This window comes from Thyridium curvatum (assembly GCF_004353045.1).
Source record: "Thyridium curvatum strain D216 chromosome Unknown NODE_54_length_294788_cov_77.042876, whole genome shotgun sequence".
In the NCBI taxonomy this organism is placed as follows: Eukaryota; Fungi; Ascomycota; class Sordariomycetes; order Thyridiales; family Thyridiaceae; genus Thyridium; species Thyridium curvatum.
This window is the reverse complement of record NW_022156809.1, coordinates 96,571-122,032: the sequence shown is the minus strand read 5'-3', so window position 1 is coordinate 122,032 and position 25,462 is coordinate 96,571. Positions and strand designations below refer to the sequence as shown.

Genomic DNA, 25,462 nt, shown 5'->3' with positions numbered 1-25,462 from the left:
CTGCCAATTTGTGAGCCAAGGCGTCTGCTCCAATCCCAATCCAGGTGCTCGGACCCTTGCTTTCTTGCGATGCTAGAGCCAAGGCAAGCTGCAATTACATCTCTCGACACCACAACTCCTATGAGATGTCGTCGCCGGCTTTTGTCGCCGGACCTCCACCGCCTTTCCATTATCGGAAAGCCGTAAATCCTATCGGGGTGGAGACAGAGTGGTCGGTTCCGAGGTGACTTCGTATGCGCATATCCAGACCTCGCCAAACATCAATCCCCGGGATCGTCACATGCTCTTGATGTAGGGAGGTAGTTGAGGTCTCTCAAGAGAGAGATCTGGAGGCCCAATTCCTCCACATCCCGGCTCTGAGGAAGCAGGTGGCCAATTAAGCTTGGCCAAGGGGGAGCAGAAGGGTACAGCATACTATACGCACCGCATCTCGTTTGTGCAGAATCTTACATTCTCTTGCCTTGCCTTGCACCGAGTTCGTGTGCCCACGTCGTGCAATGCGTGTCTGGCATCAGGGCATCAAGGACAGTTCGCGCGACCCAGCGCAGCCGGAGATCGAGTGACAGTTCTCTCACCCAAGGGACATGCTGTTGTTGTGCGACGATGGCCCTGCCGGCCCCATTCAGGAGCCATAGCGAGCGGATGTGGTCCTTGTCCTGTGTGTCCGTGTTTTTCCGCCGTGTAACCCCAATGTGTCATGCTGCCATGCTTTGCGCCCCCCCCCTTCTCGGGGTGCACAGTGCAGTGGGATGGAATGGGTGCACCGCCTGTTGTCACCTTTGAGGCTCATTATCTTGTCTCAACCTCGCACCACAGCCGGTCGTGTGGCGAGTGCACTTGGGCTGCCCTGCATCTTCGGGACCGGCCATCCGAGGGACCACAGAGGAGACACATGGGTGTTGTTGGTCCTCGATAGAGTCAAGTCATGTGTATCACCAGTATCTAGAGCAGAGAAGAATGGCCTGACCACACCGTCATGTCTCGCAGGATCGACTCGTCGGTGCTACGAGACGTTGACTCTTGTTTGGCGAGAGTCAACTTGGCTCTTGGCCCACCTAGTCTAAGCATATCGACGTCAGCAGCGGACGAACGGGGCATCCGTCACAAACCAAATTCGAGAGGATCATAGTGTTGTGTGACACGGGGTTAACGTCATGTATCATTCGCTACCTGTAGGCTTCAATTTTTCATCCGTCATCTAACTCCAATCCAATGTAGAGAATGATCCCCGCTATAGCCAACAGAGTACTCCAAAACTGCCTCGACGAGCTCACCCAGCAAGCTGAGAGATCTCGCCAGTAGCACAAACTCCCAATTCAGAGACAAGAAATGAATCCAAGAACAACAAAAATTTTCCAGCAGCACGCGCGGTGCAGACCGCGAGATGCGTCACCAGAGCCCTGCGTACATCACAATCACGGTCCTAGGGGACCGTGACGTGCCAGGACGGTAATCAAGAACCGTGAGAACCCCCTCTTCCTGATCCCTCTGCGAATGTGACACTGGCCGGAGGCGAGAAAGGAGAGAAGGGCAAGCCGGTTGGCCGTCTCCTAGAAGCAGGGGGTGCCACAGTATCCGCAGGCACGGCCCGGGATGACCCAGACCTCGGTGCCGTTGGCGGCGCAAGTCGGGCAGCGAACGCCGGGGATCTTATCCATGCACATGTCAGCGCTCATCGTCCTCGTGCCAACTATGTAGCCCTGGAAGGAGCCACATCCTGCGGGGTGAAACTTACGGGGCGGCTGCGGACGCCATGATCCTCATTGGTGATAGGCAGGTGCGGGCTAGCCGGCTCCAGAGACAGGAAGGGCGGCTCAGAGCCACGGATGACGGTGGGAGCGATGGGGTGAGCCATGGTGACAGGAGCTTGTGCTGAAGTGGTGATCAGGTCAGAGGTCGTACTGGGTGGCGAATGGAGAGGATCTCTTGGAGATGAACTCAGTTGAGGCGCGGAGCTTGTGGTGTGGCAGTGGAGAGGAGAGTGTATGAGAGTAGAAGGAGGCAGGATGCTTGATGGGCGAGCTTGATATCGAGCTATTCGATGGTGGAGATGGGGACGGATTAGGGCCAATATTTATACTTTTTCCTGAAGGGATGATTCCTTCCAACGGTCTGACAGGAGGAGCGTTATACTCTTTGACACCCTGTCTGACCCTGGATCCTGGCGGCGAGGAAGCAGACGAGCGGATTGGGTTTGACAGACGGATTGGCGGTGCAGCGTGGTGTTATGCAGTCTCGGCCACCGCGACGGGAGCAGACATCGAGGGTTCAAGGGTGTGTGGGAAGACACGATGGGGCAAACGGCGGCCTTCCGACGGATGACAGCACATACGACGAAAACACTTTTGAGCTGGGTGGGAAGTGCAGAACGGGGACAGGTGGAAAAAAAAGAAGGAAAGAAAAGGGAAAAAGAATGACATTACCGTGTCTCTGTGGCCGCTCGATTTCGGCAAGCATCCGTGGTGGTGAAGCATGCGGCGCTAGCCGAACAGTCGTCTGCAGAGAGAGCGAGAGAGACGACAGACATTACGTGCATGGCTTTGGCGAGATGCACGGCATTCTTTGCTTCTCTCAACAGGGACAGCTAGAGTGGGAAAGACAGGAAAGCCACTTTGAGGTATGGTACCTACCTACCTACCAGTCTGGCAGGACTAAGGTCGACAGCAAAGTACTGGTGCTGCCATGTCTGGTGCAGGAGTACATGCCCACGATGCTCCGCTTGGTTTTTGGTCCGCGAACCATGTAGGTCTGGAGACACGCTAAGGGTCGATCACAAGAGGCCAGAGATGAGGAGGAGGGCCTCACTCGGTAAGGGTGGAGTCCAGCGGGGGACGCACTAGATGATCATCTAGTGTGGGAGCCATGTAATAAGCTCGAAGGGGCTCCCACGCCAACTGCCAAGGGGTGTAGGATACTCCGTAGTGTTGTACGAAGGTGGTGGAGGAGGAGGAGAAGGAGGAGCAAGAGGAGGTGTGGTCGAACGTTATGCGTATGTCCGTCCGTGGGTGTGTGTGGTAGGTATGCGTGCCGGAGGGGACGAGAACGAGAACGAGAATGGAGGAATGAAACATCCTAAAGGGACCTAAGAAAACCGCAGCCAAGAGTCGTGTTGTTTGCTGCCCTTGTGCTGATATCCGTCACTTCACACACACACGCACGCACACACCCCCTGCCCGGTCTCGGGAAGCTACCAGTAGATCTGCATCTGTACGTATGTATGCCTGAGCGCCTAGACTGCGGGAGGCAGGGAGGAAGGTGGGAGTGGATTTGCCGCTCCTTGAGGTTTCAGACCCTTTTGGAGGAGGACAGCATGGTATGATGATGTCTTCGGAGGGAGAAACAAACAACAGCACTTGAGAAGTACCTAGGTAGTTGGATGGACCTGTCCAAGTACCTGGTGAAGCTGACCAGGTCGGTGGGGCGAGGAGAGGGGCGTTAGGAAAAAGCAAGAGGAATGGCGTCGTCCTTGGGGTCCCAGCCATGAGCCCTGGGCTCCATGGGCTCCATCCTGCTCTTGACTGTTCCCAGCCGACTCTGGATGCGCGACTGGGATACCCGGCCCTGTTCCGCTGTGGTGGAATCCTGAGTCGCTTTCTTCACCCACGGCCGAATGTAACGCTGGGCGCAGGATCCATTTTCTGGACGAGCTTCTTCTGACTGCCGCGGATCCGTGACGTGGGTACGTGTGCATCTCTCAAGTGCGCGAGGGCTCTGCCCTATCTCGCCGCTTTGCTTCACAAAGTTTCGTCGAGAGGCGCCGCTATCACCTGTCACTTGCTTCAAAGCCGCTGGGCCAAAGCTCCAGACCCGGCCCGTCTTCCCCGCTGAACTCTGGCCGCACCAGCAAGCCGACTGGACCTGTCGACTCGGCGGGCCTGTCAGTCTCAGGCCACAATTCTGAGGGAAACAAAGAGCCCCAAATGTCTGAGAGAGAATGCGGTGGGTGTGGGTGTGTGTGGGGGCAGGGGAATAGGTACCTATCAGAACCCATATTTGGACTTGCCTGCCTGCCTACGTGCCTCCCTGCTTGCTTGGAGGTTTGCTTGCCCGCCGCCGGACCTACCTAGGTAGATTAGGTACTTTGTAGAGGGTACGAAGGAATGAGGGAGCAAAGAGGCCAATTTGTTACAGGTAACATTTGTGGCCAAATGACTTACATGCACGGGCAAGTTGTCATGTGGTGTGTGTGCTCTCAATGTGTACCTACATCCTACATCCGGATGTAGGTACACATGCAGACAGCAGATACCGATATTGGGAATGTGGACCATATCCATAGCAAATACCACTTTTATCTGCTGGTGAACGCAGGGGACTCCGGAGGCTTTTCCATCAGACCCTGGTCGCTGGGTGAGATGCTGTTCTGTGTGCCAATGGAGTCATCCCTATCTGCTTAGTTATCGGGCAAGGAACGTTAACTAGTTGTGTAGACTACCGTATGCACAGATGTCGGTAGGGATGTGGGATGTGGTAGGGATGGGAGCCGGCCAGCGATCAGTGGCAGGACAGAAGACCGACATTCGAAGCAGCCAATTGCGTGCGTTGTTTTGCCCGTCTTATTTCTTCTTTTGGGGGTCATTTTCTTGCACGGCGTCGCGTCCTGGGCTGGGAGAAGTTTGCCATGCCATGCTGCAGCCACCACCGGATGCGTGCATCTGCTGCTCAGATTGGTCGTCAGACACCGATCCCGTTGTCTTTGATTAGGCACTCTTGTGTCTCGTCCTGCCTGGCACCCACCCTCCTTGGCCCTCGTGGCACCAAATGCCGCGCGCCTGCCGGTGTGTCCACAGGCCCTCGGCGGTCAGTCTGACATCTGTCCACGGTTTGCAAGGCGCAGGCCGACCGCGGCAACGTTGTAGTACGCCGGCCCAGCTTCCGCGACCGCACAGCAAGGTATCACGGAATACCCCTACCAGAATCCTCAGCTGGACGGGTGTAAGCAGAATATTGCTGCACCGCTCCTTTCTTGCATGGTGACGAGTTTGGCCTTTCAAGCCCTGCCCTGCCCTCCCCTGCCCTCCCCTGCCCTGTCGGATGTGTGGCAGACGGTGCCGGCAGTCGAGGCCCTTCCATGGTCCTCTCGGCGAGAAGGTATCACAGGGCTGCCTAGCTGGAACAATGCGATCGCCCTCCAGAAGGCGGATGGCGCGGAAGCTCAGCAAACGACAAGGAGGATCATCTCGATCCCATCGGAGGACCTCGCAAGCGATCTGGCCGCCGGGTGACGCATAGGGCGGCAGTGCCCAATTGCCCACTGATGCCCGGTCTTGTCGGCCAGCTGCTGTGCGCCTCCACCATCCTCGACTCCTCGCGTCTCGTCGGCGAAGGCGCCGTTCTGAAATTTGTGCTTTTGTGACAGTTGACCAGGGCTGCTTGAGCCGGGCACGAATCCGTTTCGCTCGCTGGGCGGGCTGGTGACATTTGATACCTAATGCCCCCATGTAATCAGGGGCCTAGGGGCTTGTACAGGGGGTGCTAACTGCCCACACCACTGGCACAGGTTCCCCAACCTGAGACCTGTTAGTGCTGTTCTTCAGCAACTTGGAACCTGTTCGACCTTCCAGCTTCCAGGTCTGGCGCTTGCGTGCTGGACCCTGTGCTCCCCCCATTCCTCCTTCTCTCTAGCTCCGACCTAACCCAGCACTCTCCGGCCTTTCACCGTCTTTCCTGCGCAAACCTTCACCTCCTCCCCGGCCAAGTGCATGTGATGTATCGTTTCCTGAATAGTTGAGGCCCTCTGATTTGTATCGACCAGTGACTAATGGCAACACAAAACACAACTGGTCCGCGTGGATGGGGGTGCCTCCTGTCTTGGTCCTGTTGCAATCCGTGCTGGCCATGAGAAGAACTCCATGCCGTCGCTGACCCGGCTCCAAGACCACCTATCAGCTTGTGCCAAAGCCCTTGAATGACGGGACATATGACTGCTGCATCTCTTGGCCCAGATTGTGGTACCGAGCAAGTCGTTTGACTACCTTGTACGTAGTTCTTGGTCAAAGTCTGGTCGAAACAATCTCGGAACCATTGGGCCTGTGCCGCGCGTGTCGCAATCGACGGCTTTGATCGCCGCCGGGGGCCGGCGTGCTATTCCGGGCGATGGCGATGTGCAGTCCTTGTCGGGAGGATCGAGGTGGCTCGCTGTCTCTCTCGCTTTTGGTCAATGCGCTCGTGAGCCATCGTCAAGTTCAAGGTGGCTCATCTCTTTGAGGAAGTCCAGTCCGCGGGCCCGGTTCCCTTCAAGCTCAGCCCTCAATCCTGCCCGAGGAGCACGGACAGAGGGACTTGGCAACGCAATCCGTCTCGCTGATGTCCTCCTGTCCTCCTTTGAAACAAATGCCCAATCCCTCACCGGAATACCCTCTGTCCTTTGCTCAAACCGTGCCTGCCCCTCCGCAATACCTAGCCCTCCAGGCCCCACGACAGGGCAGCCTCCCATTTGAATGCAATACCATCCCTTGGGCAGGCACAACCCAACCACCCTTGCAGTAATCAATGCTCAGACCAACCAGGGCTCTTGGTCTCTTGGTCTCTTGACCCTCAACCCCCAGTCTCGAACCATACCCCGTACTTCATGTTCCGCAATAGTTGTATGGATCTTCTTCGGTCATGGTCGATCTTTTCACGCAGCAACTTGTGTACGAAGCAAGGTTCCGTCTACCTTCAACCTTCTCTCGGACGGGGGCCTATTGCACCGTGGCGCGGATTCGCCGACATTCCTTTTGGGATATCGCTTCCCTGCATCACAACTGCTGCCCTCGTCTCGTGTCTCCAAGGCGGGCACCCAAGCGGGTGACCCTGATTCCAACTCTCAGAGGGACAAGAGAAGGTGTCAACATGTTTCCCGCGCCGCCCCCTTGATCTGGGTTGAACGCGGGTCCCGTCAACAGTGCATCTGGGGTGTCCTAAACCGGCTGCATTAGTTCTATCAAGACTCTGGCAACGAATGGCACACCCCCTCCTCTGGAGCCTTGTTGCATATCTCGGTGAGATGCGTTGCGCCGTCCGTCGGACCCTGGCTGGCAGTTGCAACCATCCCGACACCTTCCAGACTCAGTTTCTACTTCGTGCCGACCGGTTTGCTCCCGGGAGGGTTGTCTATCATATCCCTCATCCTGATCAACATGTATTCGGACAGATACAGGCAACTGCATACTCATCGGGAGGCTTCCGGACCAATCTCCAAGCTCACTCGAGCGCACACACTCTCTTGACTGCATGCTCGGCCGGCCTGGGCTTTTCGAAACAGTCTAGGCTAGATGCATGGCGCGGATGGACATCAGGACATTTGCATCGGCGAATTGACGCCCACCTCGATATTCTTGATGTCCCCTTTCCTGTCCTTGTCCCGATTTACACACCGCCGTCGTGAACGAGGGGTGGTTGACGGGAGCTTGCTTGTGTTTCACAGTCATTTTAGGGCACAGGAGTGTCCTGGCCAATTGCATGCAAAGGATCGTCCGCCGGTGACGAGCAAGATCCTTTCCCTCCGTTGGAACGCCTCAGAATGACACGAAAGAAGCAGACATGCGAGCCGTAAGCACGAAGCAAACATGCAAGGTGTCAAGGGCGTGCATGTCCTGAACAGCTCTGCTTCTCTCCCTGCATGACATAAATGCCACCCACTCCTTGCTGTTGGTGACAGCTGTGGTTGTGGACTTGTTTGCCGCATGCAATATGCTGCTTGCTTCTCTTGCACTGCAGCACATTGCAGGGCTGGGACAGCCACTTCGTTGAGTTCAACGGGTAAGTGCCGAGCCGCTGATCTGCGCCTTTACGTGTTGCCGCAGCTTGCCGTCTTCTCTTTGCCCGAGCAAGGTTATGCGCCTGCTGGCAGGAGCAAACTTTTTTATTTCCCTCATCGTGAAAATCCCGAGTGTCGGTGATTCCGAAGCACCGTTTGATGAGACAAGTTCGTTGGACTTGATTAGGCGCGCCAAGCTCTCAACAATCTGCTCTCAAGCATGGAAACATCGAGATCAGGGGTCTGCTGATCCGATCAAGCCGCAGGAGATGAACGCTTGTTCTCCAGGTGCATGATCTACAGAAGCCAGATCTGATTGTGCAGCAGAATTGTAACATGAGCCGTGTCTATCCTCGGGAGCGTTAGCCGGGAACGGCACCATGATCGACTGGATCGTGCCCGTCAGGCTCTGTTTGCTTTTTCCCGACCTTCATACTTCTCCTAGCAGCCACCGCTAATGCAGCATGCTCCCGCCACACGATGCCGACTTTCGGCACCTGCCATCATCCAATTGTCATGACCACATGTCTTTTCACTGCCTCAACCTACATGATGGCAGCCTGGCTCGTGTCACCGAGAGTTCTAGACCTGGCAAGTCGCGCAACAGGTCCGCCTCGGTGGCTGATTTCCGCATCTTACGACCAAGGCATTGGACGTTGCTTTCCACCCTTCTCGTTGAATTAGCGCATATCTACGGCATCCCAGATGCAGCGACCCCGTAGCGAAATGGCTGATGACGCTGTGTTAGGTCATCAATGGGGCTGGCGGGAACATCAACTTCTCAGGTAATGACTACTTTCGATCGTCACCAGTGCTGACAGCAGCCTGAACGTATTACCAGTGAAACCGAAGAAAGAGAACACCAGACCCCAGAATACGGATTCATACGAGTTCACGTGAAACGAAAATTTTAAGCTTGATGACCGTTCTGCTGTCGTGAGCTACAGAAATATGCCGTATAACCGGACTCTGACGGTCCAAAAGGCTGGTCGACTCTTCATGTACCACCAGCCGGGCCCAGGGGAAGAAGGTCCCAGCATGCGCGGTCCCGTTCGGCAGCAGCAGTGTGCCCGAAGTCCCGCTGCTGTGAACCCCAAAACAACAACAAAACAAGATGTCCCGAGATGTCAAACTTACTTTACACATATGCCCTTGCCCCCCTACCCAACTCCTGTTTTGTAACGTGGATACGACATGACGCCTTCCGACCCAATCTAGACGCGCTGTAGGAAGCAAACAAACTAGGACAAAACAAAACGAGGCGAACAGATATGCAGCGACGGGCCGGTGCCTCTTCCGAGGACAACCTGGCATGGAAAGAGAAGGTAAATTTGACAAACACATGTACCCGAGTCCCCCATGTCCCGACGGCGATCGACCACCGTCGTCGAGGGATTTGCTTCCAGGCCACACCGAAATTGCGAACCCCTTCGCTGGCCTCCCGGGGAATAATACGCCTGGTCCGATTCGACAGAGCCGGGATTGTTGTCCGCCCTGGCTTACGGCTTCTTCAGCGTCTTCTCGACCTTGATGAACAGTTTGCCTTCTGTCGGGCGGCCGTGTGCGTCCATGAGGCGGACGAACCTGTACCCCTGCTGCAGGCGGTCGAGTCTGACGCACGCCCAGCCGGCGAGGTTGTCGTTTCGGCCCAGTGCCTCGTTGAGCTTCTTCCGCAGGTCCTGGTAGTAGCTCGCGTTCTCGTCCTCGACTCTGAACCTGTGTGTGTGGATCGCAACGGGTGTTAGCTTCTGTATCTGTTGGAATACGAGGAGGGCCGAACCTAGCCGGCGGCAGCGGACAGTAGCGTAACCACCCATGGCTCCGTGATGTGATTCATGATGTGATGAGGGTCACAAGGAGGAGGAAAGTGAAACATGCAATAGCACGGAGACTAAGAAGCACACAAGAAAGCAAAAGAGCAAAAGTCTTACCTGACGAAACTCAGTTCCTCCATCACACCCTTGACAGACTCAAAGGCAAGAGTGGCACCGGCGGCGCCCCAATCCGGGTGGTCCGTCTCCCGCGGCGGCGTCTTTTGCCTGATGACATGGTCTTTGTACCTGACCGCCTCCTCGTCGCCGCCGGCGCGCTCCTCGGCCTTCTCGACGTGCAAGATGCACTTGACAGAAGGCTTGAAGCTGGCGTAGCCGGGCGCGCCGCTCACGCCGACGCCCGTCGTCGCCACGGCCGCGGCGTGGCTGGACGGCCGCTTCAGGCTCGGCAGCTCGAGGTGCTGGCCGGCGAGGACCGTGATCTTGAGGTCTAGCGTCTGTCGCCGCGGGCCCGCGTCCCCGGTGGCGTCGGCGCGGTACCCCTCGGGCTTGAGCACCCACCCTTCCTGGCCGGCGAACATGGCCGAGTTGAGCATCATGGCCTCGTCGAGGTTCTGCCAGTTGAGCGCGACCATCTGGACGCCCTTGCGCCAGCACGAGGCCGGGTCCGGGTTGGAGCTGTCCCAGTGCCGGTTGGCGTTGGGGTAGGCGCGCATCAGGAAGGCGCGGTTGTGGCGGAGCAGCTCGCGCCGCCGAGTCGCGTGCAGCTCCGAGATGGACGTCTCGTCGAGGCTGAAGATGTGCGAGGGCGTGCGCGCGCCGCGGTCCTCGAAGAAGCTGCCCTTGTTGAAGTGCTCGCTGTGCGTGTAGATGGCCAGCGCGCTGAGCTTCTCGCAGATGCGGACCTTCTTCAAGGGCGCGCCGCTGCTCTGGCGCGCCGCCGGCGCAACGGCCTTGTCGTCCCCGCCTGCTGCCGCCGCCTCGCCTTGTTCAAACGCCGCGAGGTTCATGCCGAGCGCGTTGGCCGTGCCCTTGGGCGCGACGGTTCTGTCGGGGGTCTTTTTGACCTTGACCAGGATCTTGTTGAGGAGGTCTTCTAGAGTCGGGAGCCGTAGTCGTGGGTCGCACCCTTCGATCTCCCGGTCGAGAAGCAAGGTGCCCCATTCCTCCTTCATGATGTCCACCATGACTTCCTGCTGCTCGTGGTCGGCGTGCACTTCCAGGCTGACGACGAGAGGCAGGTCTGTGTTTTCAAAGGCCGTCTCGCGCACTGCCTTGCAGACCTCTCTAAAGCCCACGTGCGTGCCGAGTGACATGTCGTTGTTCAGGATGTGATGTGCGTGCATGACGATGGGCTCGTCCCTCGCCCTGCGCGCGGCCGACGATACCGACGCAGATCGGCTGCTCGACGCTCCGCCAGACCGCGACCTCGCCCTCCTCGTCGCGAGCCTGTCGTGCAGGGCCTTTGGGTCCAGGCTACTGCGGCTCTCTTCCGGGAGGAGAGCCGGCTGGCTGGAACTGGGCGTCCTGCTGTGCTTGGCAGACCTGAAGTTCTTGATGGGCTCGAAGCTTTCAAAGGCCTCGCGAAGCGTGCTCGCTACTGAGGAGGAGGACAGGTGCCTCTTGTGGTCTGGATGCGGGGATCTTGACCGTGTCCGTGGCGTTCGAGAACCGGACCTGGGCGGGCTGTTCCAAACGTCGATCTCGATACATCTGCAGTTCTGTCTGAGCACCTGATTTTTGCAAGTCTAGTTAGCAATGTGTTCCTATGACAAGTGCATGTAAACGACACTCCGTCGAAACTCACTCTTCGGTATGCCTCGGCCGAAGCCTCGCTAGACAGCTGATTCCCGAGCAGGTATGTGTTGTGGCTACTGCTGATGAAGTAGTTGCTGATGGGCCTGGAAAGGTCCTTCACGCCGAAGACCCGCCTCTGCGCATCCCAGTGGAAATGGTAGGACCACACCTCGAGGAACTCCTCAAACTTGTATCTGTCCCCCTCCAGCTCGAACCCCGTCTCGCCCTGTGTCCTCTCGAGAAACCTGGCAAACTTGGCCTTTGACAGCGACGAAGATCTCCCGCGCAGGTCGTCGTACACGCGCCGCAGGTGCATCCGCATGGGCTCGCTGAGGAACTGGAGGGTGGTGTTGGGGGAGGTGCGGTTGATGACGGCCGTCGTGTCGCCGTGGTCGGTGATCCTGATGGTCGGCCGCCGGTGGAACCCGCCCTTGGTCGGGGACAGCATCGTGGTGACGTCGACTATGCTCTTGAGCCCCTGGGCTCCGTGTTTGTTGCGGCTGTTGAAGGTGGGCATGCGCCGGCGCGCCTTGGCCATGATCTTGACATCGTCCTGGCTGCTGGTGCTCCTGCGAGCGCTCTGCGGAGGTTGTATGGCACACTGTCAGCGCGCCGCAACGTTTGAACCAAGAAAGAAGAAAGGGGCGACATATGGCCCAATCTGCTTGGCTGTGATGATGGTGGAAATTTCGCAGGACTTACGAATAGGCACATCGTAGGCTTCGTTCCGGGCACGTCTTGCAAGCGTGATGGTGCGTAGGGAGGGTTAGATGCTATCCACAGCCTGATGGGCCGCACATTGTCCAGATGTTTTGCGACTGTTTCTCTCTGGGGCGCTGAGGTCTGTCAAATATGCCGTACCCTTGGAGAATTATAATATAAAAGAATTGCAGAAGCTGGACAAGGTGCGCGATGTGGTTTTGTCAGCAGCACAAAAGGCAAGACGGAGAGCCTCGTCAGCAAAGGTTCAGCAAGGGCTTCAGCTCTGGTGCCAGTCTTGCCCCGCGCGTCGCGGACCGGCGAGCGTCGCACAATTGGCCACCGACTGGCAAAGATCAGAGGGATGCAGCAGAGCGTTGTTCTCTTTTTGCTCTGTTTCACGGTTTCGCGTAGAACGAGCGCCTGGTCGAGTCGTATGGCTCAGAAGCAGATGAAGGTCCGTCTGGAAAGCCGTAGCTCGTCAGATGCCAAAAAGGATGGGAGATAGCCTACCCTGGTCCATATATGGGGCAGGGTCATGGTTCGCAGGAACAGCATACGGGCTTGATTCATTGATTTGTCGATCACCCTAAGGTTTCCTCTCCACTACACCGACATGGGCTCGACTGGGCCAGAAAGAGCACGACTGGCACGCCAAAGGGAGCAATCAGATCAATTGAAGACCGAGGGTGGCTGTGGGCGGCCCTCCTCTGGGAAGAGGTGGTGGAATGTGGTGGATTCTGCATGCTCAGACTGACGATTCTCAGCCCCCAAATCTGCCAAATGGTGGTGCGGCGACAGGGGTCTCGAGGACCCGTCTGACAACAGAGATGAGATGAGAGGCCATTGCAAATGAAGGAATGACACGGTTGACTAATAGGAGCCGGGACTGGTCTGAGATGATACTGGCGGACGTACAGCCACGTCGATATCCTCTTCGTTCAATAATACTCGGTCGTTCTGGCTGCCCAAATGTTGTCCAGACCTGGCTGATAAGGCTGTCCCCCGAGGATTTCCAAGACCCATCCTGCCGGGTCACCCAGTCATAGTGATCGCTGCAAATGGATGGGTCGTCATTGTGTCTCAGCCCGGGGCTCGATCTAATGCACTCGTTCAGCTGGGGCTCGCATTCAAACCCCATCAATCTGTAACCTTTCTGCCCACCTGTACCTGGAATCACTTAATACAGACCTTCAAGCCGACCGGCCATTGCCTGTCCATCTCATCTCCATTTCGAACATTCCTAATCGCCTTTCCCCAGGGCCAGAACGTCTTGGCTGGGCGACCGTCCGAGGTGACTAAGGCTTACCGCAAACGGGACGGGACGCAGCCACACTCCGGTAGTAGGGGGGTTAAGGTGTACCCACAGTCACTCTGAATTTAGCACAGCTGGAGCGGGCAACCCACTGTAATTCTTACGCTAATTCGCCTGGGCCAGCCAGGACCACCCTCTGATGACGCCATTGGTGAGGAGCGAAGGAGAGCCTGCAGCGAGCTGGACAACCCAAGACAAGCGAGCCCCGGAGAATCTCAGACACATCATGCACAACATCTGCCACTGCCCACCAAACCCCCCCATCTTGTGACTGCCTCGAGCTCCGCCCATCGTCGCCGGTATTCTGGACTCGGCGACCGAGAGAACAGATACCTTACCATACCTAAGGCACCCATCGGTCCACCTGCTGACCCTTTTGAAGCCGGCCTCAGCCTCCACATTCAGTCAGTCTGGATCGGGAAGACAAGGCTCACTACTCACGTTTGTGCCATGGCGGGCAAGTCACGCGCCGACTACGAGGCTGAGGTGCGGTCATGGGGGTTCAAGCACGTCTTCACTTGGACTGATGGACCGTGAGTTTCTTCCTCTCTGCCTACACTTGAGTGCGCCTCGCGCTGAGTCGAGGGGTCCAGGCAAGCCCATTATCCGCCACATTCGCACGCCGGGCTGACAACCCATCTCATCACTCGAGGAGAGCTGACCATCACGTATCCCAACGATGAGAAGCCGGAGAAGGAGACGTTTGGCGTTGGAGGTCGAATCGACGTCGACGCCGGCCGTGTGCACGAGGTCTGGATCGGCAAAGAGGGTTGCACCTATGTCATTGGCGAGTGAAATTGAAATTTTTCCAACCCCTTGAGCCTTGACTGTAAGGGCTGAGGCTCTGTGGTCTATGAAATTGTTTTGCCAAGACAGATCTGTCGTCCAACTGGATTGCGCTCACCCAAGTCCTGAACGCGGTCTTCCTTGTGCCGGCCACAACGAACTATATTTACTCTCACGCGCGCGTGCCGGGAAAGCGCACCGATGCTGCCTGCCCACGGCTGGTGATGCATGAAGAGAGGGCGAGCCCGGGGAAGCAGAGAGGTCCAACCGGCGGCTGGATCAATCCTGCCGTGTCCGCACCTCGAGGCATTCCGCGACGCCGGCATGCTCGCGTAGATATTGCGTTTTCATGCCTTGTTTTGGTATTCTGCCGGCGAGGGGGGGGGAGGGCGGCTGCTGATGCTTCTTTATGCGGTCTCGCCAGGAGCCAGGGTGCCAACCCCCGAGCAGGAGAGCGCCAAGTGGCCAATAGGAACTACGCTCCGGCCTGGCCGAGTTGAGGCTCTGGGAGATCAAGGCCTGGGCGGCTGCTATCGATGTGATCGACCGAAGGGTGCGCGTGATCCTCGCCCGTTCAAACTATCTCAAGCTGTAAAGCTCTGTTCCTATTGGACCGGGTGGCTGTTTCAGAGTCGATCTTGGAATCAAAGGAGCTCTTGTCTAGGTGTAGCACGGCCGGTCTGGTGTGTATAAGGTTGCGGGGGGATTGTCCGGCTTATGTCACGCGCTTCATGCTGTAACGGCGATGCTAGTCGCAAATCATGTGGTCTAGATGCTATCTCCTCTCAAGCGTAGGCCAATTTAGACTTTGGACGAGGCATTTGTGGAATCCCGGTTGGGTGTGGTCAACGCGGCCTACATGCAATCACGGAGGTGGACGTACGTCTATCTCGAGAGGCGGAACCGGGAGCATGTAGTCCTCTCAAACTCCGAGAAAACTAACTAGCCTTGGGCGGCTCATTCTGAAGCGTCTGGGAGCCCAGTTCCGTGCCAAGGAGGCCCCGTGAGATACGATCGCAAACCTCGGACAGTCCCAGGATTCATAATACGGCCGAAAAGGGCTGACCAGTGTGCTGGCTCGAACCGGCAAGTCTTTCGCCAGCCCGTGGTGATGGCATCAGTATCTCAGGCAAGTCCGGGGTTGTTAATCTAATGGCCGCCTTGTGCTAGATAGCACTCGAGACCTGACCGGGTTCCAAGTTCCCTCGATAGGTAGCATCGTGGCTTGCCTTGAACAGACAGCGCAGCGCCTCAGCGTCCCGCCCTAGGACAATTTGTTCCGAGAGAGGCCTGTCAGAGACATGGGCTGGTTGCCGATCGAATATAGGTGCCGGGATGGGCAGAGCTAGGAACGAGCGCCATTACCACCCACCAGATCGAGCTTGGGGTTCGGAGAATGCTTCTGCATTCTGACAACGCAGCGTGATGAGACTTATTCCTTGATTCCTGTTGCTAGTCGGATGCACATCGAGCAAGTTTTCGGGAGCTTATTGCCAGCCGGCGAATCCCCTTCGGTGGCCCGCGCGCGGTGTGCTTACGGCCTGCAGCGAATGCCATGGTGATGACGTCCTTCTGAGATGGCACAGCGTCGAAGCAGACGCGGCTCTCGGTCGAAATTAGCCAATTGCGGGGAGCAACCGGACATCAAGGTTTGGGATGGCTGTTTGGGGAGAGGCAGGGGAGTCCTGCCATTGGACTGCCGAAGTGACAGCTTGTGCAGCAGCGTCGTGTCACCAGTTTCCTTGCCTGCCTTTTCCCCCCTCCTTCCAGGATGCTCTTCCGTTCTGCGGATACTTTCACGTTTTGGCCTGGCTTCCAGAACAACAGTGTCTACGCGACCGTCGGCCATCATGTTACCCTGTTCTTCGGCACGGGTGCTGGATGTGCTGGCCCAAGAGGACGTCAAAACTTGTTCATAGCTACGAAACAGCCCGAGCGTGCAGGCAGGCGACTTTGTTGACCAAGAAGAGGAGGATCTGGGGGCATGAGAAAGACGCTATTGTAGTAGCCTACCAATGCAATTGCAGACAGCGAGAGTCATCCCGCGGTAAAGACTTCGATAGGGTGCAGACGGATGTGGCCACGAAAGGATCTGCGGCGCTCCAAACACGGCCCCCCTTTGCCGCACGCATTTCATGGCCAAATTGTGGCAGTAGTACCTGACGATTCTGAAACGCCTTGCGACCCCGACAGCAGGCGGGAGAATGCTTCTGGTCCACTTGATGGCTGCCGAACAAGAGGTGGGGAGGGGAAGTGTGTGTAGGTACTTGCCAAGTTACTGCAAAGCCGCATGCATTGCTTGAAGAGATCGGAATGGGCAAAGTCGACTGCTGTTGCGACATGATGAGATAACTACCTAAGAGAGACTGGAGAAACCATGATGGAAATGTCGTGGCACACCCACGCAAAGCCACCCCGGTGTAGGTTACATCAATCATTCACCCTTCCAGCCCCTCCTGTTGCCGGTTTTGGGTAGTACCTAGAGAGATTAGCTGTGCCGGATCCGAAAGGAGCGCGGTTGCGGGTGAGGGTGCATCCTTGAAATGTCGAGCAAAACCGGCTTTTCGAGATTAAGATCGGGACTGGATCGAGCTGTCGTCGCGGGTGGTCGGCGGGCGGTCCAGAACAGGCCAAACAGCGCAAACGCACATGGGCACGGGGCACCGCCACTGACGGCGGCAAGCATCAAAGCTATCGCATCGCTCTCAATCGCGCCCTGCATCAGGCAGTTTTACGGGATACTCGATATGATTCCTTGTCGAGGTTCGCTCATGCGGGCCAGCTGTGAATCAGGGCAGGGATCAGACCGCTCATCAATCGATGAGATCGAGCATCTTTCTTGTTTGTAACAAGCAGGACATGGCAGAGGCACACACACACACACACACACACACAAACACGCACACACACCTGTGGCTTGTCGACGCTTTGTAACATGCTCGTTCCCTTCGTTTGTCTTTCGCATGGCCTCTCTTGCATCGGGCTGCTGCCCTTCTCGTGGCGAGAACGCGCGTGCTGGGTACGAATCCCTTCTGTCAAAGTTGCTGGAAACCCCGGGGCGTGATTGTTGGACGCTGTAGCTCTCTGACTAGGTACCTAAGGTACAGCGGAGGAGTGCTGCATGCAGGCTGGGTTGTGGCCGAGCTTTAGGTAAGTAGGTACCTGTTAAACCAATGCCAACAAGCATTAGCCTTGGGCTACGGGAGATACATGCCATTTCCTTTCCCCTGTTCGTGCTTTCAGGCTTGAAATTACCGTTCTTTAACTCAATACATTTCTCCGTAAGTAGAGTAGCTCGTGCACCTCAACGATCGCCAAGTCTGGTTGTCAGCCAGGAAGAGGATCCGGATCCGGTCTTGAGGAGTGTGCAGATACATGTACTCCGTACCTCTAGAACCCCCTGTCCGCTACTGCAGCGCGCTGCAACTCCCAAGACCCAGCCAAGCTTCCCGGGAGCTCCCCCCATCCACCGCCGTCTCCTGCCCCCTCCACACCTCAAGCTGTAACTGCAGCCTCCAGAGAGAGGTCTCCACACCTTCTCTCCACCCTCTTTTACCTGACTGACCTTCCTGCTGCTGTTCGTCTCCACGTTTCTCACTGCCCGCACCTCCTCGCGTCTCACATTGCCTCCTCCCATGCAAGGCCCGGCCAAGTCGTACTCTGCTGGTCATCTAGCACGAAATACAATACAAAGAAGAGCTGCCAGGACTAGGCCCAAGGAAGGCAGAGCTGGCTTCTGCCACGTCTACTTGGCCATTTTGTTTCAATTTCTATTTCATCTGTCCTCTGCCCCTGTTCCCCCACACTTTTCACAACCACTCCTCACTCTCGCGCTTTATTCATGCTTGCCGGTGAATAAGAAAAGAGCCAGAGCCAGAGCCAGAGCCAGAGGAAGAGACAAGAGAGAGGCCATCCTTGCTTCACATCCGCTGCCGGCCTGGTCCATCCTGCGTGCGTGCGTGCGTCTATCTGCGGCTCGGGCATTGCCTTTCGTCTATACATGAAGCCGAGTGTGCCAGCCCCATTCGTGGTTGCTTGCTGAGGGCCGCCTGTCGCTGGCCAAACGGCGTCAGCTTTGCGAGCGGCATGGAAGCCTTAATATCCGCATAGACAATCTCGAGCCGTGTAGCTCCGGTACCCTCTTCCTCACACTCAGCCTCCTCCACCCTCCTCGGTCTCTTCTTTAAGCGACTCGTGCGTCGCCGCCGTCTCTCTCCACCATGGGGAACTCTCCTTCCGCGGTCGAGGGCAACAGGAGAGTCCCTCATAAGCTGTCGAAACCTCGGACTGGAAACCCCACGACAGCTGGCCTGTTGAGCACCGATGGGCTCGCCAGACATTCTTCGTTCCGCTATTCAAGCCCTGGCCTCGCCGGTCCTCCCCTCTCCTACCCTTTCTCTCCTGTGCCTTCCTCCACAGACGACCCAGCTTCCTTCCCTGTCATCGAGGGGAGCCACCAGCCAGTTCCCGAGCCTGTCAGCCGGAGGAGCTCTATCCTCTCGCAGAAGAGACTGAGTTTGTTCCGCTCCAAGTCGTCCCAAGGGCCCCAAGATCGTCCCGAGCACCACCCTTCGCGTCGGAACAGCAGCATCGGTCTCCCAAAGAGGTCTAGGACCATCGATCCGGTATCCAGATCAAACTCGATGGCGTTCGATTTTAGTCTAGGCTCCTATTACGGGAGTGCCATGTCTGACAGGTAGGTGTGAGCTCATTCCTTCTCTTTCACGGCTCTGGGATTAACACAGATGACCTTGTAGCTGGCAGCCGGGCTCTCGAACGTCCTGGAACTATGACTTGAGCTCGTACGAAGCACAGAGGCTCCTTAACCTCGTCGAGGAGCCCATGCAGTATGAGCAGACTACCACTGTAGTTACTGAGAACCAGTTTACCGTCGTTTCAGAGGTTACGTGGAAGAGCTCGCACCCGGCGGGATCAGAGAGCGCGCCACTCAGCAGGGCCAACTCGGACTTGTCGCTCTACACGCCTGTGCGCCGGCGGTCAGTCATTCAGACACCAGGTGTCGCCACGCGGACGAGGAGCACAACCGGCACCTCTCGAGCAGCTTTCCGGCACAGCCATCCACCCACGCCAAGCTTGTCTCGGCAACAATCGCGCGAGTCGATGGGTAGCAGGGGAGCGTCGATGCCTCCGCCACCTCGGCTTGAAGATCCGGATCTGGTGCCACGGGTCGTCACGCCGTGCGAGGGGGACTACCAGACTATCGGTGCTTTCAAGCTTGGTTCCTTGCGCATCACGAATGGTGCCGCAAGTCCCGTTGGAACTCCCGAGCCGGGTTCCAAGAGCCATTTCGAAGAACAGATTGCGATTTCGGAGCGGAGGCTTGATTACTTCTCGGCTACGAAGCGTCTCGGCGACTCTGGCGAAGGCGTGGACGTATTCGAAAGCACAAACATGAGCGCCACGGCGCAGCTTTCGCGTATCGGCACGCCGAAGCATGTTGGCTTACACCTCAAGCCTATCGTGACTGCATTTGCGCCATCGGACGGCGACAAGCATCCGATTATTCAGGTCAAGGACCTCGCATCGCCCAACTCCGAGCCGGAAGTGGCTCACCTTCCTGAAGTCCTCGTCAATGCCCCGCCCTTGGATGCCTCAGCGGCTGCCAGTCCTAAGCTGCAGACAACGTCAAAGCACACCGCTGTGGAGGATCACTTGTTTGAAGAAGATGGACAACCCGAGTATTCGACTTCAGAAGTTCTGGACATCCGCTTGGATCCGAATGCGAAGTCACAGCCGGTTGGGAAGGCAGATCAGGCGCCACAGGAAGTTGCAAGCGTAACGCGGTCGGACAGCGGTTTCGTCTCGAGCCCGACATCTGAATATTCGAGCAAGAAACCCCTGAGCAAGGCCGACTCTGGATACAGCTCCAATGTTTCTCTGCGGTCTTTTCAACAGAAACCGCCCGTGCCCGAGAAAGACTATCCGGACTTCAAGCCAGCCTTGCAGCCGACATCTCCGCTGAGCCCGGACCATGCCTCTTTTCAACTAGCAGAGCTTCCGTTGCCGAGTCCCACTATAACACCGCCTGAAGAGGTCTCGCCGGAGATTGTGCCTTCGCATCCTTCAAGAGAAGCGCCTCCACCACCTCTTCCGCCGAAGGATGAAGTTTCTGCGGCCGTCCAGCCACCCGTCAATGGCACTCCTGCACCAAAAGAGCGAGCTTCGATGGATCGTGCCCGAAGTCTGTTGAGTACCTCCAACATCCTCAGAAAGAAACAGAGCCCTTCGCCGATTGACAGCGCTTCGTCACGAACCAATGGACCTGTGTCTCCCGCTTCAACCCCGCGTACTCCTCTGAGTGCTAAATCGGACACCTCTGGCGCATCTATGAGAATTAGTCCTCAGACACAAAAACAAGGGAAGCTCCAGCGGCTCCTGAGCCTGAACAGATCCCGTGGCCCCTTGGCTGTCCACACTACGCATGTCCAGGAGAAAGCCGACATCCCCTCTGTGCCCCAGGCTGTGGAAGCCAAATTGAATGAACACTCTGGGCTTTTCCCCATGACTACCAAACGGCTGGCGCTGAAGAAGCAACTGAGCAAGGATACTCTGATGACTATTTTCAGTGTCGGGAGTTTTGACTTGAACCCTGGTGACGCACCGTCAAAGAAGAAGAGTTCGGAGGAGATCCAAGAGGAGGCCGTTGCCGAAGCCGCCACTGGGAATCGCCGACACACCTTCCAGGGCGTGCCGGCTTCTCTGGCTCATGTTGCTGCCGCGGTGATGCCTGTTCGCAAGCCCATCCCGCGCAAGCCTGTTCCGGTTCGCGCTGGACATCTCAACAACCAGATTGTCAACGACTCGCAGCCTGACTCGGTCGGAGAGAAGGAAGCCGAGCTTGCTACCTACCATTCCGTTAATAACAGCTTGGGTAATAATGCGTATGACGCAGCCTTCATGGCCATGACGGAGGTGAGAAGCACGGAGTCTACCATTCGCAAGCCGGGAAGGACTATGAGCATGACGGCTCAGATGGAGCGCCGCTGGGACAGTGCGCGACTTTCCTTGCAAACCTCATCCAATGGGTTCCTCTCTCCACCTGCTCTACCGAGTCCTTTGCGGCCGGACATATTTCCGCCCAAGAACAGCCGAACGCCACCTCCCATCACCATGATGACACAAAAGAGACCGGCGTCTCTCAGAGTTCCCCCTCCACTCCGAGCGCAATCAACACCGCCTACCTCTTTGACACGCAAGAAGAGTCGCGAGAGCTATCCTTCAGGCTCGTTCGACAGGCAGGGTATGATCTCGCCACCCAATATCCCTCCCATGAACCCTCGCCGCTCGATGACGTTGCGCGACCCTTCTCCCAATGGGAGCACCCAGCGCGGGGTTCCAGATTGGCTTGCGGAGGCGGATCGAAGCACATCAAGGAGAAGCTCTATCGACCACAGCCGCAGCAGCTCCCTATCGTCTCGAAGTCAAGGTCAGAGCAGCTCCGGGCCCAGGCCAATTGTCGATTCACGATATCTGTCTCGACCACAAGGCCAGACTCTAAAGCACCGCGCTAGTTACGACGGCTATAGCGCCCTGCAGGGTCGAGGTGGCATGTATCCCAACCCGGCCGACAGGGCCAGCCCTAAGCCGATAATGGATGCTTATGGCGGCGGCGGTGGTCGTCAGTATGGACAGCCGCCACCAGTTCATCACTCCCAACAACAGCAATGGGATCAGTACGGACGGTATCCGCCGTATGTTCCTCGGGGACACTACCGCAACCGGAGCATGGGCAACCGACAAGGGCAGTATGCCCAGGCGCCCCCTTTCCGAATCTTACACAGCTACAATTCACCCGCGTATCGGAACGTGCCGATATGGGGCTGAAATTGAGCCTATGTTCTGTCTTTCTCGCCAACACATTCCTTTACTATGAGCTTATTCGCGCACACGGTGAACCTGTGTCTGCTTGTATTTGCAACAATCTTTGATGACTTGTTCTTGGAGGGCCCCGACCGCGCTCATCCGACTCAGCATACGCATTACTGGATTTTATCTCTTTTGTGTCTCTCGCATGCGAACATACACGACTCGAGCAGGTGGTGTACTCTGTACTACTATCGGATCTTATGACATCAGGCAACGGTCACGGCTTTGATTTTGGGCGATACATTAGACACGCACATACGATGCGTTTGTCAACTACGGATTTTGATCTTGGGAACACGGAAAGGACAAATATACCCTCCGAAAACAGCTGAATATGCATCTTTTGTTCTTTTATTTTTTTGCTTTGTTTTTTGCAACTGGATGGGGCTTTCTTTTTCATCATAGGCTGGAAATCAATATTGATGATACCCTGACACGTTTTGGTATCAAAGTTTGCGCTGCGCGCCTCTGTACATTAGCTTAACGAAAGGGCCACAACGGCTTGTAACGAAGATGCATTTTATGTGAAGACGTTTTGTTGAGACATGTGATGCGTGTTGACTGGCTGTTGCCGTACCTCCTTCTCCTCCCAGGGACATCACCAAAAGGACTTCCGAAATCCAAACGATCCTCAACTTCGATCTATATGACACCAATTTTCTTCATCACCCTGAAGCCAGACGGCGGACGAACCTGTCGAGAGAGGAGCATGCCAGCTTCACGTCGGAGTCATATCCCGCGTGACCCGACTCATTCCTTCGTTAGCCTCCCGAAGATAGCGGCCAAGTCATCCGCGACGGACGCCGCCGAGTCGTATTCAAAGTTCCAGCATCGCGTGATGATGTCACGAGCGACGTTGTCGTCTGCTATGACGGGCATCGTGCCGCTCTCAACAATGTCCCAAATGTCTCCGCTGACTCCCGCGTACGGGAACTTCCACGCCGTGATCTCGTAGACGGCCGACCCGAGGGCATACAGCTCCCGCTGCATCATGGGCAGCGTGCGCACTTGGCCCTCTGGCAAGGCGGGACAGTAGCCCGGCTCGTACGTGTGGATCCCGAATCGGGGATGCACGTTCTCCAGAGCGGAGCTGGCAAAGTCGCAGATCTTGAGGCTAATATCGTCGTCGACGCCGAAGACGAGGACGTTCCGGGTGGAGAGGTCCCCCCAGATGACGCCGCGAGAATGGAGGTACGCGACGCTTTCGGCGAGGGAGGCGGCCATCTCCACGCGCTGGCGCACCGAGGGGACCTCTGGGGTTTCCTCGATGAGGTGCCGCAGGTTGCCCTTGGGCGCGCGCTCGAGCTTTAGCGCGATGGCGTTGCCATGATCGTCGTGGACGAGGCCGAAGCACCTCGTGATGCGCTCGTGGCGGCCACCGAGAGCAATGTAGATGTCGTGCTCGCGACAGAGGTCACGGCTGGTCTGAGCCGCCATCGATGGCGGGCCGTAGGGTTTGCCGTCGATCCATATGGTCTCCGCCTTGAGAACGACGTTCGGTTCAGCCTTGTCGGTGTATATGACAGAGTGGTCCGTCCTCATCAGGACTTGGACGCGGCTGTTGATAAAAGCTGCGGTGGGTGATAGTCTCATGCTTGAGGGAAGGAACAGGATGCCAGTGTGTCTGCTCGGTGTTGTATTGCGTTTGTGTGCGTGTGAGGTTTGAAGTGGTTGCTAAATTAGGTAATGCGGGGGATTACATCTTTGATTCGCCAGATCTGTGGTTGACCCGGCCACTGAGACATGATTTTGAGGAGCGTGTGTTGGGTTAGGAGCGGTCCTCTCCCAGAGAAAGCTCGTAAAGATCACCTAGTTCATCATTAGGAGCCACGGCATTCCCGTACGTGTACGGAGTAATCAGTGGATATAACCACCCAACGACAGACGGCTTGTGTCATCTCTTCGATGGGATCGGACGGAGGACTCGGCTGGGGTGCCGTCGTGAGCCTCTCTTTCTGCGACGTGGGAATCTCTGCGGCCTTATTAGCAGCCGTGCGCATCCACATGGGATACATGACCCAGCACACCATATATAGTCTCAATGGCTACTTGCTGGCTGCGAACAGCGGCCGGCCAACTCAATACCTACAGGAAGGGGCATCATCTCGCAATAATGGGAATGTGGATGATCCAGGTGAACCTGTCCACGACTTCATCACTGCATCAGCCCTCCCCAGCTAGATGCATTCTCGGCGTCCTGTATTGTCGCTAATCCATGAAAGAGCAGAAGCCGGCACCGCCACTAGGCCGGAACTTTCGGCGAGCGACTCGTGATATTACCTCAACGTAGTGGAAGGAGGGGACGGAACCCGACCATACTGCTATCGTAGGGCCGCTTTGATCCCTTTGGTTTGCAGCTGCAAGTCTCAACCGCACAAAGCGGCGCCGCCGGGCTAGAAACGAGTCCATCTGGCTACCAGATAAGTCCATAACTATCAAAAGCAGTAGCTCTATGCAGAAAAGACGTTTGTTGGTTGATGGTTAATCGGCCTCTGTTGCTGCTATTCTACTACTACTGCCATCTACCATAGCTACTAGACCTCGAGCTCTGTGGTCAGCCCAGACTTATCATCTCTTCTTTCCCTTGCCTTGGGTGCTCTTTCCCGGTTCTAGGTGCCATGTCCAGTCTGACTGACGTACAGAAAGCAAGGCACCCAGTTCTCTCCGTACAAGACTTGGGCAGGTTGCCACCGGGTTGCTAACACCTTAATGGTCGGCTCGTTGGGGTTGCAAGAGAGTTTGACCGTTTTGCCGTCGTTTTTCACGACCTCGGCGTACGTGTCGTTTGCCTTGACGGTATTTACTTGGTACCCTTGTGCCCCAGTCCAACTGCTCTCGACAGTGATGGCTGTTGAAGTCATAGCTGCGGAAAGGGTTTTGTATTCAGACCCAGGCGAGTCAAAGATCCCCAACGGGTTGGTTTCCGAGGTTTTGGCCCAAGCCTCTATGTACTCGGCTGAATGATTATATGCGATTTAGGTGATCTCCTCCAGTTCTCTATAATTAGGCCACATAATACTCTTCTTATCTGGTTTTATTACCGAGTCGTCTTTCTTCTTGTCACGGGTCGCTCTTTGAAACCCCAGATCTGTGATTGATTTTACATAGCAATGGCTGGTAACGTATTGGCGACGTTCTATCAGGCCCTCGTCTTTGTAGCACCGGGTGACATGCGGGCCGTCCGGATCCTTTTGATACTTCTATAGATCTTGATGATTTAGTGAACACCGGATCTGGACATTGTAGCTCTACCATCAGTATTGTGCTGTTTCATGCTATTGAATTATGCCCTTGGTAGTGCCCTGGGAGTCGACAGAATGAGTGTCTTTGTGTCATTACCTCCTTCAGGGAAAAAGAAAACTTCCTCTCCTTAGCTGTCAACTATGCCAGACAGACCAGCTAGTTCAGTCGATCTTTTCCCAGGCCCATACCTTTGTAAGTGAAGAAGCGGACTATGTTAGTGGA

At 56.4% G+C, this 25,462-nt stretch overlaps 5 protein-coding genes across 5 annotated transcripts; 2 read left to right on the top strand and 3 right to left on the bottom strand.

Moving 5' to 3' along the window:
• Positions 1–1,550: 1,550 nt before the first annotated feature.
• E0L32_008303 (uncharacterized protein) lies at positions 1,551–1,855 on the bottom strand (the record flags this gene model as incomplete). The annotated part of the gene is made up of 2 exons (XM_031143143.1): positions 1,551–1,649; positions 1,736–1,855. 2 exons carry the CDS (start codon positions 1,853–1,855, stop codon positions 1,551–1,553), a joined length of 219 nt encoding a protein of 72 aa, XP_030992445.1.
• Positions 1,856–9,240: 7,385 nt separating this feature from the next.
• E0L32_008302 (uncharacterized protein) lies at positions 9,241–12,024 on the bottom strand (the record flags this gene model as incomplete). The annotated part of the gene is made up of 4 exons (XM_031143142.1): positions 9,241–9,451; positions 9,673–11,246; positions 11,321–11,890; positions 12,013–12,024. The coding sequence occupies 4 exons, from the start codon at positions 12,022–12,024 to the stop codon at positions 9,241–9,243; spliced, it is 2,367 nt and encodes a 788-aa protein (XP_030992444.1).
• A 1,750-nt stretch (positions 12,025–13,774) lies between these two features.
• E0L32_008301 (uncharacterized protein) lies at positions 13,775–14,119 on the top strand (the record flags this gene model as incomplete). Its single annotated transcript, XM_031143141.1, has 2 exons — positions 13,775–13,857; positions 13,918–14,119. The coding sequence occupies 2 exons, from the start codon at positions 13,775–13,777 to the stop codon at positions 14,117–14,119; spliced, it is 285 nt and encodes a 94-aa protein (XP_030992443.1).
• A 4,211-nt stretch (positions 14,120–18,330) lies between these two features.
• Positions 18,331–21,955, top strand: E0L32_008300 (uncharacterized protein; the record flags this gene model as incomplete). The annotated part of the gene is made up of 2 exons (XM_031143139.1): positions 18,331–18,806; positions 18,868–21,955. The coding sequence occupies 2 exons, from the start codon at positions 18,331–18,333 to the stop codon at positions 21,953–21,955; spliced, it is 3,564 nt and encodes a 1,187-aa protein (XP_030992442.1).
• Positions 21,956–22,747: 792 nt separating this feature from the next.
• E0L32_008299 (uncharacterized protein) lies at positions 22,748–23,590 on the bottom strand (the record flags this gene model as incomplete). The annotated part of the gene is made up of 1 exon (XM_031143138.1): positions 22,748–23,590. One exon carries the CDS (start codon positions 23,588–23,590, stop codon positions 22,748–22,750), a length of 843 nt encoding a protein of 280 aa, XP_030992441.1.
• Between the last annotated feature and the right edge of the window lie 1,872 nt (positions 23,591–25,462).